The sequence below is a fragment of the Motacilla alba genome, chromosome 3 (genome assembly GCF_015832195.1).
Source record: "Motacilla alba alba isolate MOTALB_02 chromosome 3, Motacilla_alba_V1.0_pri, whole genome shotgun sequence".
In the NCBI taxonomy this organism is placed as follows: Eukaryota; Metazoa; Chordata; class Aves; order Passeriformes; family Motacillidae; genus Motacilla; species Motacilla alba.
This window is the reverse complement of record NC_052018.1, coordinates 49,519,583-49,539,679: the sequence shown is the minus strand read 5'-3', so window position 1 is coordinate 49,539,679 and position 20,097 is coordinate 49,519,583. Positions and strand designations below refer to the sequence as shown.

Here is a 20,097-nt window from a genome sequence, read left to right as displayed (position 1 = left end):
ATTTTGGAGCTATGTCACTGAGTTGTACCAGAATGTTTAAATAGTGAGGTGGGGGTGAGCATCAGAAGGGAAAAAAAACAAGAAAAAAACTCCAAACTTCAGGTTTGAGATAAAGACAGTTTAATAATGAAAGAAAAAGTTAGTGAACATTGTGGTATTGTGATGTAAATGCACCACCAGGAGACTGATGCCCAGCCAGTCTCTGAGCAACAAATACTTTGGAAGAAACCTGCCCCCAGTTTCATTGCTGAGCATGACATTACATGGTATGGAATCTCTTTGGTATTTCAGGTCAGCTGTCCCAGCTGTGTCCTCTCCCAGCCTCTTGTGCACCCCTCACTGGGATGGCAGAGGCCGTGGAGCTGTGTCAGTGCTTCTCAGCAAAAGCAGAGACAGTGCTGTGTTCCTAAAACAAGCACCATAGGGGCTGCTGTGAAGGAAATGACCTCTCTCCCAGCTAAACACTACAGTTTCTGCCTCTAATTCCATGTCATTTACATCATGCTCAGGTGAAATATCAGGTAGATGGTTTTAATGTCCTGTAATCTGTAATTTTGGAGCGTGGTGGGTATCTGGTATTCTGATGAGAAAAACAAGGAGCACCGTACAATTCTCTCACCTGTACTTAGGTTAATATCATGAGACCTGGGCATGCCAATCATTATGCATCTTTGCTGGGGGATTTCAAGGACTTTTCACTTTTCCTTGCTACTGTAATGTCAAAGAAGACTCTCTGGCCTGTGTTAAGCAGTTCTGTAGCTCAGGATCTCATGAAGGGGAGCAGGAGTCAGATCAGTTTCAGAAAAGCCACAGAGAGGAACAGTTGTAGCCTTAGACTATTTTTCTGTGGAAACTGGAAACATTCTGTAGCTAGTCAGTATTTAATGTACCTATTCAAGTAGCCTTTGCAGCCTTATCTGAAGAAATCACAGGACTCATTTTTAATCCTTTCCATCACAGAATAGTGCACTTAGTGATGGACTGTAGGCGTTTGGGATATAGGCCACAAGTTTCTTATAGCCAGAAAAAACCCATTGCCGCTGCCTGGAGTTCTAGCCTGAGGCTTGACAGAGCAAATTATTTGTATTCCCCATAGAAAAGTGTGTAAATCTCTGGGTTTTAACTGTTTGACAAGACTATGCATTTCTGGAGGGCTTATACTTTGCTCTTTCTTAGTTTTTATTCAGCAGACCTGTTTCTACCATAATGTATGCACAGATAAACTTTTTTCTTAGTGCAAAGTCCAGTTAATATATTTAATGCCGTCCTTTGTTTTAGCCATGATTTCAGTGTGCTGATAATAAGTGATTCTGTAAAAGTTCCCTTTGAAGTAGAACATAAAAGCTCACTGTTACAGAAAACCTTTTTCAGGGCCTTGCTTGTGTTTCTGTGATAAGTCAGATGGAGATTTTGTATCAGTTTTGGCAGCATAAAAGCAGTAGTGAGGAAGAACAATGTGCAGAGACCACTTGTGCATGAAGCATGGTTACTCCATCTCACTTCCTCAATCTCCGACTTTCTTCACGTTGGGGGAATTAGGGGTCTGTAAGAGGAAGTGAGAAATACGCAGCAAAAGACACGTCTGATCAGTTAGCCCAGGTTTGGGGTAGAATGCAAGTTTGAATAGTGGGGGCTGGTAATGGAGGGGGCACGGGGTAAGGCCTCAAGAATGCTTGCCTGTCTGCTCATGGGGCATTTGTTTGCAGTAACCTCACTTGAGTAGTAGCTGTTAACAGCTGCCCTGTTTTTTGCAGGCAGAATATGTGCAAGTTTGTTGCTTTTGATATGTTAAATTCCTTTGAAAACTGATTGGTTTGTTTTAAAAGTTATTATTGTTATTATTATTATTATTATTATTATTATTATTATTATTATTATTATTATTATTACTACTACTACTACTACTACTACTACTACTATTATTAGTGTGCTTTTTCCCCCCCTTTTTACCATCTTGAATGCTTCTTACCTCATCAAATTTAGAAAGAAAACTGGTGTGGGTTTTTCCCAATGCAAAACATGGTGAAAGAAATCTCTTGAGGTTTTTCTTCTTCCTCTTAAAGGGCTGACAGATAAGGTTTTGCTATGACAATGACTGTGTTTGTGTCAGCGGCAGTCATGAAAGTCAACATTGTAGAAGTGTTGTCAGCTACACAGAGATCACTTCTTTGCCCCTGAAGCATGTTCTAGTATAGTTGCCCTGTACAATAGGTTAAAAAGATTATGCCTTATTCAGCTTATATAAGTTAATGCAACTTATGTAACAAATAGCTTTGTAGTGAATACTCAAGCTTTGTCTGCCGAAAAACACTTCCGAGGCATCCAGAGTAGGAAATGTTGGCTGTATACATCTAAATAGTATTTTCTGTGTATGGGTATATTGTTTTTAAAATGTTTGTTAAGTAGCAAGATCAGAAAAAAAAACAAAAGGCAACTTAGGTGTTTGTGTAGGAATAAAATGAAGTCTGTCCTTAAAGGCAGAAAGATGATTGGCAGGAAAAAAGGCAGTGTTCAGTTCCCTCTAATGCAAAAAAATGTCCCTGACACCAGTCTTCTTTGCAGCTTTCTCTTAAGGTTTGTAATAACAATGAAAACCGGAAAGCATACTGGAGTAACCTTTCTAATTTCATGTCAGTTTTTTCTTGGTTAGTTTCCAGAATTCCTGTGATGTTCAGGAACTGCACCCTCTTCTGTTCCCTGTTCTCTGTGCTGCTGTTCTTCCTGGCACTTAATCCTTGAAATAGAAAAATCAGTAACAATAAAATATGTTTGGAAGGAATTAGTTACATTTATGAATGACATAAACATAAATTAGCATCTCCCTCCATGTTAACTGTTATTACATTACAGTTTAAGCCTTGTTTCTCAATATGACTGGATTTTTTTTTTAAACTTTTATGGCATTGAGTAGAAAGTTTATAAGGATGTTGCTAACAAATTGAATGGATTGTAGAGATTCCTGGTTTGGTTTCTTTTTCCTATGAGCTTAGTGTCCCAGAAGAAATGGCGTTCCCATTTTGAGATCACAACATAATGCCCTTGATAGTATGGCCCTGAAAAAGGAATGGAAGTGGAAAAAAATTTGCATTCATCTTGCCAGATAATAATACAGGTAGCAGTCTTGGCAGTCATCTCTTTAATAAGTGACACACCTGGTCCTGAATGCCAGTGTCATATTCTACCTGGTTGTAGGCTGGTTCCTTGCAACTCAACTGGTATTTGATAATTTAAATGCCACTGCCTACATCATGTGAAAATAAGAAGGAAATTGTTTAGTTGACATATTTTTAATGCAAAATTAATAAGGATTTTAGCCTTCTTGAGAAAGAATTAGTATATCTTCATGCTATTGAATCATAGATACATGGCTTGGAGAAGACTGCAGGAGACTTCTGTTTCCAGCCCTATGCTCAGAGCAGGATCATGACCAAAATAGACCAGGTCAGCCCTCACTTTATCTTTCTAATTCTTGAAAACCTTCCCAGGTACCTCAAAATCTTTGAATAACCTTGTCCCAGTGCTATAAGATGTCCTTGGGAAGAATTTTTCCCTGATGTCCAACCAGAACCTACTAAGCCATAGTTTTTTTATTGTTGGCCCTTATTTTTGTCTGCTACTACCTGGAATAGTATGTCAAATAAATTTAACTAATTTAACTCTCTGACATTTATGTATTTTTTGAGGAGCAGGGGAAGGTGTGAGAGTGGGTTGTTATTGTTTTCTTTTTTTTTTATAGCCTAAACTGTGTACCAGTTCATATTACTGTTGTTTTTAGCAAGTCTAAAGACTATAAACCAGAGTTTAAAAACATGTATATATTTTCTATATACCTTGCATTGAATGTGTCCCTGTGTTTGGGCTGTTATTTTTAAGCCTACAGGATGATTCTAATCTTGATGTTGGTCTATGAATCAGAAGACTGTATTATTTGCATTTTTCTTAAGTTGTATAACTATCATAAACTCTTAGTGGCACATTCTTTTCCATCAGGGATTAGTCTATCCCTGTCAACGGCTAAAAATATTTTTTTGTATTTTCAAAAATAGAACTGTCTTTCTTGGTTGATTTAAACAATGGCATTTATTGTATGAAGTGGCAGGAGGTTTTCGGTTTTCCTGTTTGTAAGTTTTAATCTGTAGGAGTACCTAGAGATTCAGAACAGGATTATAGTTTATTGTTCTATCTTACATAAAAATTCTAAAGAAACACACACTTTTTTAACTGAGTGAGAGGTATTTCTGCAGTAAGCTTTTCTTTAGAGGGGTGATATGGTAAAAGTACTTCTTTCTTTCTCATTGCATCAGCTATCTGCATGCAGTCATACTTTGCTGTTGAGAGTGATGGCAAGGTTCTTATTCTAATTAGCTCAGCTAGAAAACTGAAACTAAAAATATGTTCAGAGTGATAGAAAGGGAATTGGATTCACTAGGGCATCCATAATGGGGTTGTGTTCTCATGTGTTAGAGAAATCTTTGTAGACAAAAGAAATTTAGTTGAAAAAATTTTAGACTAATGAGAATTCAAATAAGATGTGCAGAATTCTTGTTTTTTACTGTTATGCCCTATTTAGACTAGGAGAAAAAATGCTCACGATAAAAAAAAATCTCATGTGAAGAAAACACACCTCAGAGAGGTTGGAATACGATCATCTTTGATGCCCTTTCAGCCCAAGACATTCTCTGATTCTGTGAAAGTAAGTGCAATTTCTTGTGGTGGTTGCTTGGGTATCTGTTGTCTAATACAGCTTCTGAAAGGTTCTGGGTGAAGTGAGTCATGGCTTCTGTAAAACGGAAGCGTGCTCTCCCTGGGACATGTCTGAAGGGGATCTTAGGTTGCTTTCTCTCTCCTCAATTCATGTCAATATCCCCTGGTTTGGTATTCCTTTTCAGGTCTCGTTATTCCCCAATCTCCTCTCTCCTAGTGGAGTTCAGGAAGAAGAGGGGGAAAACAAATCTGACGTCATGCAGGCCACAGGATAGATATGCTTTCCACGTTCAGGCCTTTACATGAAATCTTTCTCACCTTGAGCGGGTATTCAGATGGTCTTACTAGTTGACACTGAGGAGGCTATGACAGAGGACTTCAGTACAGGAGGCTCATATGGGTTAGTTTTATGTAAGCAACTGCTCCAGTTTGTTGGTTTTCTATTTCTTAGTGACAGTCTCAAAAAAAGAACCAAAACCAAAAAATCAAAACAACAAAAAAACCCCACAACGACAATAAAAAAAAAGTAAAGTACTAAAAGGTTGTTCTGGCCAAATTCCTCTTTTAAAATCTGTAATTTCTGCTGCTCCAAATGGCTCCATTCTTGTAACACTTAGGTCTTCACTTTAAAAGAGCAGTGTGTTATGTAAATAAAAAAAGGAACAGTCCATGATTTATACCGGTAGTATTTCAGCTTTTGGAATACCTCTATGAGATGGTGCAGTAGTACTTTCTTCCTTCTCTTCCTGCTAATTTTTTCCTTATTTTCCTTTGTGAAGTGAGATCTGGGATAGTTGCATTGTTTTTCTGCATGTTAAGAATGATATCAATAAGTGATGTAACCAGACTCTTGTGAAATACAGAGAAGTGGTCTATATGTAGACATGATGAGTGAACAACAAAAGTTGAAGGTTTTGTGTTTACCCATGGGCGGAATTTAATTATTTAATGGAAATTAACATTTATTTAGTCCTTAATGAAAATTGTAATGGATTATTTTGAGAGGAGGAGAGGAATGTTAAAAATTCAGAATCTCTTAATTATATGCTTCTGAAGTTTTGGGATGAAATGGGAATTCAAAAGTAGGTGGGTTTATTATGACTATATATGAGTATTTACTTTAGTTAGTTCTGGCAGGTAGCATAGTCTAGTAGAATTAATAAAACATGTGACTTATGGCCAAAAGTTCATGTTTGTGTGGTTCTGGGCATACGGAGTACTCCCATAAGAGCAGTATACCCTTAATTTACTGTAAAAGTTAAAGAACATTAATTAACACTGACGCTTGCATGGGTGGGTGTTATTCCAGCTGTTGAGAAGTGTAGGACTTGGAGCAGGATATGCTTGGTGGAGTTCTGTATTTCAGAAGTCTGATACCAGACTTGAAGAAGCATGAATTCTTTTTTTTTTTTTTTAATTCTGGTATCTTCTGGGGCTTACTGATTTGTAAGGCTGGTTAAATCAGTTTATTACATGTGCTTATATAAACAGATTTATTAATATGCTTTGTATGAGAGTTTTTGTTTGCATGTATATATAGATAACAGTTACCATGCTTGTTTTTCCAACATCATTAATGCTTTTGGCTTATGATTACTAAAGATATAAATGAAAATCTTAAAATAAAGTGCATTACAAAAAGACAGGGTAAATAAAGATATTTGGAGGTTCTGTTAAGAAGCCATTCTTGCATTCAGTGTTCATATAATAGTTATTGATACAGTTCTTTCTGCTGCTTCATTATTTCAATATTGTAATCGTGTCTAATTTGCCTATAAGTGTTAGCCCAAGATGCAAAAGGGAACAGTGTGTGGTTATAAAAATACTCTGTGCAAGGTTAAGCCTGGTAGTTTTGATTATCAAAAATCATTTGTGTTGACCTCTCTTCTGAAGCTGAAGTGCATCAATAACCTTATACCACTTGAGCGGGGATGTGAAGATCTGTGTGTAGCTTCTAAAATTGCTACCCTTTGCAGAGTTTCAGATTTCATCCTGGTAGCTGGGAAGTGGGCAGAATGCCATTACAGTTTGCTATGTTAGGGATTTACTGGTGCTATTGGGTAACTGATGAGCACTGTGGATACCGCATTGCGCAAAATTACTGTCTTGCATTTCTCTGGGGTGGAAGATGACTTCAGTTATTAACATAATTAGACAGATTTCATTGAATTTTTTTTTAATTTAAATGCTTTCTGTGAGTATGCAATTCAGACTTTCTTAGCTAGTGGTTATGGAACTGACTTTGAGAGCCAGAGATCGGGTCTCAGGTCTACCACACCAACTTTTGTGATAGACTTGGATCCCTGCTTGTTCCGATCAAAAAATAAGATCTGACATTGAGTCTACCTTTTGAGAAGAATTCTCTAATTTCTGGAACATGTCATGCTTCCCCACCTTAACTGAGGTGTTTCTTAACAGGCTGGAGAGTGGAGAAGAAACTGTTTTGTTTTATTTTGTTTTCTTTGTGGGGATCAGAGCACTGCTAATGTGCTTGGATGCCATAGTGATAAGTACTATAAATATCCAAATGGATGAGCCAACAACTGGAAATAAATCTGTAAACACTGAATTCTTTCCATTATCAAAGGCAGCAATTGAAACATTTTCTGCTCTCCCACCTCTTGTTCTCTACTTTTAATTGCGCACATCACAGTAGACAAAAAGGGCATGAAAACTCTGTCTTCAAGTATTCCTGGGGAGCAGAGAGAAGTGATCTAAACTAAACCCATTGAAGGAAAATGTAATTCAGATTGATTGTGTTCAGGCTTGTTAGTTGTTGTAAACAGTGAACCACTCTTCTGTTTAAATAAAGTCTAAAACTGGGTAGCAGTACAGGTAGTAGCACTTAAAATAGCTGCAGTTTTATGTCATGTGATATGCTGTGTTTAAGCATGATGGGCTGCGTTCAGTAGTGCTGGAGAGTCTGTGGGTACTCAGGGAGGCGTGTTGGCAGTGAACCAGCATCCCCATTCAGGTGCTAGGTAAACCTCACTGTTGGGAATTGAGATGCCAGATTGATTTCTAAAATTAAGGTGATGAAATCCCAAACTGCACCAAGGAAGGATTTCTTCTTTTGTGTGTGTATGTCTGTGTGTGTATAGTGTCTTCTTTTTGTTTTGAGTGCTTTAGCATGTTTTATCTTAAATGACTACAGAAATCATCTCAAATATGCAAACTCTAGTTGGGTTAGAGTTCTGTTGTCTACAGTAGATCAAGTCGTTTGATCTGGGACTGCTGATATAATTTGTAGCAAGTGTGTTTCATTCCAGGGAGGATGAATTCAGTGGACCAAATGGTGCCTGACATATACGGTTTGGCAAAGGAACTTCGGGTCTTTCAGGATGAGAAACAGTCTGTTAAAGCATTTTTCGTAATTAATTACTTATATTTTCTTGCTTTTATGATTTAGTTGAATTTATTGCTTTCATTTAATTAGTGTGCTAATCATAAAATTTTCCAAGTTGTTGTAATGTCAGGGCACTAAACTCTTTTGGCATAGGAAGTGGGGGAAAAAACAACTTTAAAAATTGATTGCCAGTGAAAGAATGGGGAAACTCTAAACTGCTGTTAATTTTTTTTAAATTTTATTTTAGAAATTATTCACAAGGCTAAATCTCATCAGTAGGAAAAGCTGTGATAAAAGACTCTACTGGTCATTACTTGTTTCTCTCCTGATTCACTATCAGTTTATTTAAGCATTGGTTATAGTTAAAATCAGGTCTTTCAGCCAGTCTTGTCAAAGGGTACAAATAGCCTTTAATTTTCAGGATACTTCTAAAAAATGTGACATACAGATTCATTTTAATAGTATAGAATGTCTTTATGTTACAGACAGACTACTTGCAGTGAAAACACACTCTTAAGAATTAAGGCATGCATGAAGTTTGGGTTTGTTTTCCCTCCAGCCTTTAAAATGATACTTCATGGCTTCTTTGTGGATGAACATATAAGGAAGTAATAGTTCCCTTCTGGGGTGGAGGCTTGTTTTTTAAAGTACAGAAATACTCCAAAGAGTCTGAGATTTGGTTCTAAATACACCCTCAGAATTAACGCTCTTAATTTCACCTTTGTAGCATTTACTTTTGCTCAAACTGTCCTCCAAAAAACACCTAAAATTAAGTCCTCAGGGTATATGAAGGTTGGGGGTCCTGGAGGAATAGTTGTTTATGGGCAGTACAGAACTGTGAATCCCTCTCCTTTGTTTTCTGCTGTAGGTAAATTCTGTATTAGAATTGGAACAACTCTCCTGTTACTAGTAGTCTTAGTACCATGGCTCCACAGGTGTGCCTGAAAAATAGAATGTTAAAAGCTGGAGTCAAAACAGTGAAAGCCAAATGGTGCACGAAAGCAAAGGGTTTTCCACATCTGTTTATTATATTGTAATCAGTTTTGTGGGATGGAATGCAGAAACTCTTCCATATCTTCTTGTTGCCACTGTTGCTTTAAGAAATGTTTCTGTTAGTAATAGGAATCTTGCTATAAGAAAATGCTGGGAGTTCCAGGTGGATCTTACACTTCCTTGCCCTAAGTTTATTGCTACTTTGTTTTGCTTGAATTTGTGAAATTTAAAAAGGTAGTCAGGGTAGCCAGTACTACTCAGTGTAAAGAGTGGGAGGAAGCAGGTAAAGTTTATAAGTGACATGAGTCTAATTGTTGTAAGAGTTTGTCTCCTGTTCTTCATTTGGAAAATACAGATAATGATACTTAATTTTTGAAGTATAAGATGTGACTTCTTCTGTAGGATATAGAGCTGTGCTACAATCCAATTTAAAGTTAATCCTCTGTGACCTGAGCTGAGTTCCAGATGGTGACCTACATGTGGAGTAGGCTGTTAATTTGTTATCAAAGCCCTGATGTGTCTAAGAAACTTTAAGGAAAGATGGGATTAGTGTATGGTAAATGAAGGGTAGAATAGCAGAGCTAGGAATATAAAGGTTAGAAAATGGAGTGCTAAAGCTACTTCTGCAACATTGTATTTTACTTCTTTCTGTTTTTACATTACAGGTTTTTAGTAACTTTTTTTTGTTTTCTTTTTCCCACCAATGTTATGAGATTTGCAGGGGTCTTTGGATGAGGGAAGAGATGAGAATCTTGACTCCATTTTTTAGAAAGTTGATTAATTATATTATTATAAAAATTAAAAATGCTAAACTAAAACTATATTAAAAGAACAGAGAGAAAGGAATCATTAGAAGGCTAGATAAGAATAGAATGGAATGAATAACAAAATCTTGTGACTCCCAGAGAGTCCGAGACCAGCTGCATCTTTGATTGGTTATTAAGTAGAAACACTTAATATGAACCAATCAACGATGCACCTGTTGAATTCCACAGCAGCAGATAGTTATTGTTTACACTTCTTTCTTGAGGCTCTTCAGCTTCTCAGGAGAAGAAAATCCTTGCAAAAGGATTTTCATTAAAATGTCGTGGTGACACACCAATTTCTTATTTAAATTTCCCAAATTTCTTATTGTGGTTTTCTCCAAATCTTAGTAAGTAATTATGTAGACTGCTAGGTCTGCAAGAGACCTACTCCAGTTGAATATTAGCTACTCTTAACATATTACCATCTCTTTTACTGTTTGGGAATCAGCATCAGTGAGAGAGACTTCCCCAGTGAGTTAAGTTATTCTCAAAGCACCTGTTGAACTTTTGGGGTTGCTGGGGATGGTTTCTGGCCCTTGGAAGGGATTACTGCTTGATACAGTCATTCCCAAAGTGTATTAAGTAAATTGCTTGTGGCCCATGAAGTGCTTCCAAGAGGTGCAGAGCAGCAGCAGTGCTGCAGCAGGGCGGGCTGGCTGTGCTTGGCGACCCGGGCTGACCTTGGTCTGCAGCAGGAGGAAGGAGTCAGGCAGGGACAGGCCTGCTGTGAAGCAGTGAGAGCCAGCAAGCAGTATCCTCCTGCCTCATGGACCCATGGCAGCCTCGCTGCTGTGGCTGCTCACAGCACCTGCTTCTGCCTGTTAAAGGATTTCTTTTTCCCTCTGAGTAATGTACAAGTGTTCTAATTGTACAGAAGTCTCTGTGATACTTGAAAGATTTACCAGTTAAAGGGCTGTCAGATATTGGAACAGGCTGCCCAGGGAAGTGGTTGAGTCACCATGCCTGGAGATTTTCAAAAGATAACATGTAGATATGGTGCTTGAGGCCATGGTTTTAGTGTGGGACTTGCTACTGCAGGGTTAATAGTTGGACTTAATGATCTTGAAGGTCTTTTCCAACCTAAATGATTCTGTTTTATGATTATGGGTTTGGGCTGGGGCTCCTGGAGTAAGAACACAGAGGTAAACTAGGAGGATGACTACTGTGCAAAGCTCAGCTTAGAGAGATCCGTGGAGGAAATGAAGCTGAAGGGTGAGATTTGGAGAAAAAATGAAGGTGTGTTCTCTCTTCTCTACTTGTGTGGCCTGGCATAAAACTGAACGGTGCTGGTCCTGTTTAGAGCTATTCCTGGTGGGCTGTGAACCAAGAGATCCACTGCTCTGTGGTGAGGATAACAAGTACCAGTTGACTCTTAATATTTTAATGTTTAATAAAGTTTTAATTATTTCAATACAAAGTCTTAGTAAAAAGAGGGATTAAACTGTCATTAGTGGATAATTATGTCAAAAACATAGCCAGAAACTCCAGTCTCCTTGAAAGTGGGATTTAACCTGCTAAAGTTACTCGACCTTGAATTGAGGGCTCTGTTTCTACCTGTAGTTATGAAGAAAATATGGGGTGTTGATACATACTTTGGTCAGCCACAGATTTTGACTCTCTGGAATGATAGTGCTCTCTGGGAGCCCTCAGGTTTTGCTCTGGTCCCTTGTGTTAGAGGGCGTCTATTAACTCTCCTCATGTGAGCTTGTCTTCACTTGCACATCCTTTGCCCTTCACGTCTTAGGTGAGGTAGTTTTGCTGCTGAAAGGTATCAGCCTAGCGAATCTGGGAATGTTGTTGGAGGAGATGGTACCAGAGCCAAGTTTGAGAGTTGGGATGATACAAATATGTTGCCTGTGGAGACTGAGAATGCACAACTTGCATCTGTCTTGGTATAGGAAGGGGTAGATATGTACCTGGTGATGGGTGTTCTCTTAGAGAGAACAAAAATACCTAGAATTATCCCCCTCTGGAGGGCAGGGGTTCTGATGGGATAAGGTACTGTAGGTTTTTTTGAGTCATCCCCAACTGGGGATGAAAAAATAAGGCCAGGAAGAGGGGGTATCTGATGGCTGTTGAAGTAGATGGTATTTGTGGCATGGATATCTTGCAGATACAGAAAGGAAGGATAACAGATCTATTGTGGCATCCACAGTATTTTTTCCCCTTTAGCCATTACTTTTAAAGAAGGTCCTAGGGGGATATTTGATTTCTTCATGTCTTCACTGTTAAGTGCTTGTTGTTGGAAAATGGAATTGGAAGCTGTAGATGGCCTTCATAAAAGGGCAAATGCAAGTTAAGAACTAGACTTCTAAAAAAATGAGACAACTAACTACAAAAGAAACTCCCTGTGGCAGTATAGGTTTTCACTCATGCTTCTGTTTCAACGAAATCAAGTTGCCTGTTTACGTGACTGCTGTTCTGGAATATTGCTTTATCCTCTTATCTGGGGGGGTGAAAATAGAACCCGTTAATCTAAAAATTGTTCTACTTAGTTATATAACTGTTTCTTAAAAATAGCTCTTAGATGGCTGGAGAAGATAGATGCTGTGGGATTCAGATTTTGCTTGGTTTGTGCTCTTTTGCATAGAGCATCCACATCGTATGCATAATATTTTTTACTATTTTGTGGTGCCCAGCTGCATGTAACTCTCATGTGCTCACACAGTGGCCTGTGAACATCCTGTAGCACAGCTCTCTCTCAGGTGCTATACATGTATGGCAGCAAAATAGCCCCAAAGCTGAAGCTGAGTGTAGAGAGGCACATCAAGAGAACACATTGAGGGTGGGGTGTTTCTTTGTGTGTGTGTCACTTACTGCTGGGAAAGTTTAGCTTTTTGAAAATGGTTGTTCAGAGCATCCTTTATTCTCTTGTATTTCTAGAAATTGCTAGTATATTTGAAATTGCTATTTGGGTTTGTGATATCCTCAGTTGAAGAGGCAAAGTGCATAAATCAAAAGGTTTATTGTACTCTGGTAAAATAAGTTCATTCTTTTAAGACATCCTTCTGTCTTAACATGCTCAGCTTTCTCATCTAATGAGATTTTTTATATAAGTTAGGTTAGCCTTTCTCTTTACAGATTAATTTAGCAGATGGCCATTGCAAACTTGGACCAAGAACAGTCATAAATAACTTGTTTTTAGTAACTGATATGGAGTAAAATTTGCTCTTGGGCTTACCTGCTGTTTGCTTTAGACTACTTGCTCAGATAAAATCTGTGAAATATTTTCTGCTTCAGTTAAATATCCCATGGTATTGTATTTGTCACTTGTTCTTTTAATGAATCTAACATTCATTTTAATTCTCTAACGTTGGCATCTGGAATAATTGAATAGAGTAGGGAAAACAAGGATAGAATCTTGCAATGGTTGACTTTGCTGTAAATTATTTTTCTCTGCTGAATAATCTTTTCCTGTAGAAAAAAAATTTCCTGCTGCTTTTTGAAATGTGTACCTGTTCATCAGAGCTGCCCTTGTCACACAAGACCAATGCCTCATTTAATTTTGGAGTGGCAGCATCTCACCTCTACACACTGCTACTTTCCTTTACAGTCCCCTGTTATATCATCTTCTGAATCTGGGTTTCATTTAAGTGAGCTGAGTTGACCCAGATCTGGCTCAAGAGTAGAAGTTACTAAATTTTTTCAAAGATGCTTCTCTTTTGGAGTTGTGGATTCCCCAGCTGAGTATTATTAGCCTAGATATTACTGGGTAAATTGGCAGTTCACAGAAATATTAATAGGCAGTCCTCTTTTTTTTTTTTTTTTTGTGTCCTGAAATACCAGCTCTGCTAGATCCCTTGGGCAGGACAGATATACTTGGTGTGTATCTGGTATGTTGGGGGCTTAGGGGTTTTCTTTTTTACTCTCTGCATATATATACCTAATGAGTGTCAAGACCTCAGGTTTACTGTACCACTCACATGCACTTGCCTTTTTCTGTTTGTTTGTGGAGTTTGTATTTGTTTTCCCCTATCAAAAACTGTTGTGCTGCCTTGGTACAGTCTCCCTGAAGTCAACCTTCCCAAAACACAAACTGTTGTTAAAAGTTTTTGTTCAGCTTCATTTGTTGAAACACATGTGAAATTTTATTATTTGAGTCTTATAATTGGTACTGCCAAGCAGCTAGTTTTAAGAAGTTTATTTTAAAGCAGAATGTGGACCATTTTACCCAGTATTTTCTTGCTCAAAAAAAAAAAAAAAATCGAAACCCAAACCAGCTGTGTAAGTCAGGGGAATGTTTATTAACTTTTAATGAGGAGTGTTTTGGATGACAGGTCATTCTACTAAATGTATTTTAATGTCAGTTAGTACTGAGAACTTTGACCTCAATCTGACTGCAGTGGCACATAGGAGTAAACTAACACTTTCTACAGAGCTTGTCTCCTATGTAGGGTTTTTTTAACTGATCATGTAGGATCAGAAAAGCAAATGTTATATCTCTGTGTGCTTCATTTTGGTACTGATTTTGTTTTGATCACCCCTGTGCAATTTTCTGGGAAGATGCTCAGATTGCCTTTTGTCATCTAAGTTAAGTGATGGAATTAAGAGCTTCGGCTCTTGAAATGGGATGTGGAATGCAGAGATTGATCTGTAGTGCTAAGGTGAGATCATATGAAGGTGTGGCCCACTGTGTAACTTAGTTGTGTGTTCTTGCTGCTAGAATCTTAAGAACTTTGCAAATGAGGTTTTTGCCAGGTCTGCTATCTCAGAAGGTATCCCGGGAACCTGATCTGAAGGTACAGGGATGACCTCTCAAGCGTGGGACAACACTCTTTAAATAAATCAAAGCTGGTGAGTGTTGGCTGTGCTCTAATGAGACTTGATCAAAGAGTGGATTTGTGAAAGAGTATTTCAGTACCAGAAATACTACAGCTTAATACAAAGTAGTAGCTCCTGTAAGGCACATTCCTTGTTAGTACTGTGTGCTAGGGAAAATACTGTGTTTTCAGGTAAATTTGAGTGAAACAAGGTAACCTGTTACATGGTAAGCTGAAAACAGGATGTGAATAATGCAAAAATAGGGAGATACAAGTTATTTTCATAGAGTAAATATTTTTCATTTGCTCAGTAAGGAGGTATGATTTTCTCTTGTTCTGTGACAGTTTCTTTGTTAAGCTTTAATAAATTTTAGAACATACTTGTTTCTCACTCCCCCTTTTTCGTATTGTTTGCAAATTGAGAGTGTTGTCCTCATTACTTACTCTGAGAATGATTGTTGCTACCCTATCACCTCTCTGTCAAACAAGGGAGAAGGTGTGTTTGCCTGAAGGGTGTGGAAAAGAATGAGAAGTCGCAAGTGGGGGAAAAGCAAATTCATTAACCGTAGGAGAGGATGAAGAGGAAGATGGACACCAAATGGTCTTAATAAATTAGATGTGATATATTAAGCAAGTTTCTATTCAAGTATGATCGTATGTACATAGCATTCCCTTTGTTTGTAAGGATGTCTAAGAAGCTGTTTGTCATTTGCTGGAACTCAGTGTTACCTCTGCAGTTCTTTCCTTGTATAAGTGTGGATGCCATCCTTTACTCTTTCCAGCATGGCTTTCTGCTCTACTTACTAAAAATCCTTTAAAATTGCCTTGTAGTATTTTTGATATATGTACATTGTAGGAGGCCTGCGAGGCTGTCCTACAATTTACTACTTCTTTCTTCTCTCTCTAATAACATTGCTGAGGGACAGTAGCTTTACCAGTATTTCATCTGAAACAAAGTCCTAAAAGCAACAAAATTGCTTCAGTTTTTGAAAATCCCATCTCAACTTCAACCTTCTAAGTTCACATTCATATTATTCAGCATTGTACTGTTCAAATTATTTGTGAATTACATAGCTTTAAATTCCTTCACCTTTAAAACTAGCAAGTTTTTAGGTACAACTTGCATTCCTTTGGTGTGCAACACAGTAGATTACAGAAAATCCCATACAATTAATGTGAAACAAACTAGAACTGACTTGGAGTTTGCAACCCACATCTTATGTAAAAGAATACTGATGGATACTGGCAGTACAGTGATGGTGATGGTGGAAGGCAGTGAACTTCCTTCTTTTTTCCAATTGACATTAATTGGACTTGCTTCTAAACACCACATGACTGTTTCTACTTTGAAGGCATAGACGTTTTACTGGCAGTAAGGATTTTAGCGTTTAATACTATTTAAAATTAACTTTAGTTAGTATTATGTTTTTCCTCTAGTAAGTTTTTTGTTAGTTATTCTTTTATATTAGTTCCTTGCTGTTCAAACACAGAACTCTGTAAAAAAATAATGTTTAGGAATTCTTTCTCGTACAAAACTTGTTAAATGTCCGAACAGTTAGTTCCCTGCTTTTCTGCCCCAGCTTTCTGTGATGCATGTTCTTATTTATTCTTTAGAAGAGAGTTCTTTGCAGAGATTCCTTCCTTCATTCACCTCGTATTTTGACATAGTAAACATGAAGTAATATGAAAAGGCCTGTAAAAAGAATGATGAAGAATTCTAGACAGTACAAAAAAAACCAAACCAAAAAACAAACAACCCAACAAACCATCCAAGCCCAAACCATTCCTGTGAGTGCTGCTGCACCCTGGAAAGGCATGCTTGTTCTTCCAGAGGATGATGAGTCAGTCTGCATAGGACTTTTTACAAGAACTGGCCTCCTGCCTGGCCACTTTGAAATGTCTCATTTGGCTCATCTGATTATCTCTGTTGCATTAAGGCCTGTCCAGTTTGTGAGTAGGTAGGCAGGGAGGAACACACCTGTAGCATCAATACTTCTGTAGTGGCGCATCATCCCAATGTCTTTGTCTTTCAACCAACTCCCAGAAGAGTAAGACACTTCTGTTGTTGAAAACAGCTGTTCTGGAGATTTATGGGAAGCACCCACATGCTTGCATGGTAGATGGAAGACCTATGGCTCCTTCAGTCCTGTGCTGGATGCTGGAATTGTTTGTGGCCTGTTTCTGGGGTCCATGCAGTTAAGAGCTAAAGAACAGTTCAGAGAAACTGAGGTCCTGTAATGAGTGTCAGAGCTTTTGTTCACTAAACCACAGCCAGATTCAAGACCTTCAGTTTGTATAATGGAGGCTTGACTTACCCTGTTTATCTTCTGCTCAGTTAGTAAGAATAGTTCCATTTATTTTCCTGGATTGGGGTAAACTATGTCAGTGTTTTGGGGAGGTGGGTGGGAAGGAAGGACAGGAAGAGAAGGTCAGCTGCTTTTAATACTGTTGTTTTTCTCCATGATCAAGGCATTCTAATTATACCCTGGATAAAATATCAAATTTCAAAGTCCTTCGAACAAGGAAGGTTCACTGCTTTTCAGCAGCATTAGATACGCATGCATCCTATAAACACATGTATCAAATACATTTTGATTTTTATTAATATTGGGTAACTATTAGCTGATTACTCTGCTATTGTTTGATAGTATCTGAAATAGTGAAGAATTTGTCAGAGGTGCACCTTATATGGGAGTTCTCATAACACTGGTATCATTTTGCAGCCTAAGAAGTTGTTGAGGATTATAGTGAACCTTTTCTGAGTCATGTGTTTTGACTGACTTTTGGGCAACAGATAAGGACTTTAAGTAGCTGCATGAGGGTGGTGTGTCTGGCGTGAGAAATTACTTCAGAGGTTTTTCTTTCAGTAATTTAAAAAGCATAGCACAGGAAAATGCAAATGAGTAGAAGGTGTTCATTAACTTTATATTGAAGTGTTTCTTTCTTCTACCCCTCTTTCAGAAGAAAGTACCTGCTGTGCTCTCTCTTTGTAATTAGTTTTTTATTAAGACCAGAATTAGTTCTGTTACATCATTTTCTGTGCCAGATAAGCAGTAATTAAATATTTCAGAAGTGTAACACAAGATGGTAAGAAAGCCATACGAAATGTTCTTCATTCTTTTATTCCATCTGCTCTTATTATATGGTAGAAATCTTGTAATGTGTTTTTAAAATAGCTTTCAATTCTCTTATTTATGTGGCTTTGGAAGTACTGGATCAGGTACTAAAATGTCATGCCTATTAGAAAAGTACTCCTGGGAGTTTTGTGGTGGGCCCCAGAAAAAGTTATTAGGATAATTGAAAAGAAAAAATTGTCATATATAATCTTATCTCTGCTGAAAGGAAAACCCGTAGCATCTAGCTACTTTTTTATTCCCATGTCTCTTTTGGCTTTCATTAAAGAGAGCAGTTTTAAGCTTTGAAAGACTCTGGAGACACACAAGCCATGCTTGAGAGTGTTTGTAATCTTCAAATAAATACCAGATCAGTGAAGTAAACCCCAAGTAATCCCAAGGAGAGAGCACTTTCAGTTCTGAACTGGCATATGCGTACCCCCGCCTGTATGGAAGGGAAGAACCTGCTGCTTGGATAAAGTTGTCTTTGACAGGATTTGGCCAGATGGAGCTTATTCCTGTGTCGACAGAAGAAATAATGTCTCTTAAGTTTCATGATGCTTTCTGTATTCTCTCCTATGAAATGAATGAAATCTACAAATTTCCTGTGTTTTGTGTTGCGAGATGTTTCCAAAGTCAGACTGGTTCTCTTTCCAGCTGAGCCTCCAGGCAAGGCAGACTTGAGCAATATGCTCTAAAAAAGAAGTGTGAATTTTCTCATATGTTTCAGTGAGCGTTAATGGGAAGACTAATTAGGACAACTTGAAGCCAAAATTACTGTGTTTCTCTTAGAGACAAATTATTGAAGACATCCATCAGCTGTACTTGGATATAAGTGGCATTCCAAGTTCAGATCTGCTTGAAGAGTTTAGTATTGGAAGTGAAGAAGTTTAAATCCTAACTCAAATTTAACTATTTTTAAATTAAATTTAGAAGAAGGAAAAATAAAAATCTACCTCATATTAATAAGTCTGTAATCTAATACATGAAGGAGACAATGTATTTCTAATTATTGTTGGTTTTAATTTCAGTTTTAAACCCATGTATGGGTAACGTTAAGTCGGTATTTTAGATGGAAATTATATATTAAATACTATTATCTATTTTTTTACTATTTAATGTTTTACAGATACATGTATACAGGATTTCTTTTACCTTTCTCTTGCAAATGTAACATTTCTACTCCTAGAAATCTGCATAGCCTAAACCATAGGTCAATTCTTTTTGAATCCTAATACACTCTTATTTTCTTTGGATATAAAAAGGCCTGGGACTGCTGCCTTTGCTGGACTGACTTTGTGCTGTGTCAGATTCAGCTTCTGAGTAAGGTTTAATACAAAGGTTAGTTTTCTTGAATGTTGCAAAGCCAGCAGCCTCAAGCTAAGGAGTTACCTGTACAAGAGGAGATGCCTTTCTTTCTTCTGTGCATTTCCATCCCTGCTGTCCCTGAGAGTCTTTTCCTGAAGAAAAATATTGTAAGAAAAGTAAGGAGAAAGAATGTAGCAAATGAAAACAATTGGTCACCACCAATTGTTGCCTCAGCAGCAGCCCCCGAAACCAGCCTTCCCCCCAGTTTTGTTGCTGAGCATGGTGCCGTAGGATACAGAATATCCATTGGGTCAGTTGTGGTCAGCTCTTCCAGCTGCATCCCCTCCCAGCTCCTTGTGCACCACCAGTCTCCTCGCAGGTGGGGTGAGAAGCCAGAAAGGCCTTGACTGGTAGTAAGGACTGCCCAGCAGGCACTAAAATATCCCTGTATCACCAACAGAGTCTCCAGAACAAATTAAAAACATAGCTCCATACTGAGTACTGTGGAGGAAATTAACTCTTTCCCAGCCAAACAGAGCACAGGAACCATACTTGGAAATTTGTGAGATCCGGAATGGATGAATAACTCTGTCCAAGTGACCATTATTAAACTGGCTTATCTACAGCATTGCCATTTTACTAAGTGCATTTATTGAATTGTTCTGCCTTCAAAAAATGAGCAGAGGGTTGATGGAAGAAGAACCAGTCTTGGGGCTCCTGAACACCTCCACTGTTCATGGTATAGAAGCTCCTTAGTATATGTGGGGTGGGGGAGAAATCCATCCTGCCACCCTAAAGCTGGCAATGGTTTCTTTGGCTCACAGGCTGAGAATTCTATCTGAAGCTTCTGTTGCCAATGCTTAGTGCGCTTTTCTTTTTGTTATCATGACACCTGGGCAAAGTAAACTTGAAAATCTCACACGTTAATTAGTTTCTAGTCTCATGGTTTAGAATGATCTAGAAGGCCCTATTTTGTCAAGAAACCTCTTTCCTTCTATTTTTGCATTTCACCTTGAATTTGATATTTTGTCTTATCTGAACTAATGTTAATGAGCTCTGGGTGCACT

At 38.0% G+C, this 20,097-nt stretch overlaps 1 protein-coding gene across 6 annotated transcripts in view; it reads left to right on the top strand.

Annotated features, from left to right (window-relative positions):
* CEP85L (centrosomal protein 85 like) overlaps window positions 1-20,097 on the top strand; it is a 132,802-nt gene that overhangs the window by 50,920 nt on the left and 61,785 nt on the right. For 2 of the 6 annotated variants that reach the window (XM_038133927.1, XM_038133926.1), the window contains exon 3: window positions 3,361-3,441. The exons of 3 other annotated variants lie outside the window; for them this stretch is intronic. In XM_038133927.1, coding sequence (XP_037989855.1) covers window positions 3,361-3,441 — 81 coding nt within the window. One more of the 6 variants, XM_038133933.1, reaches the window with a different exon arrangement.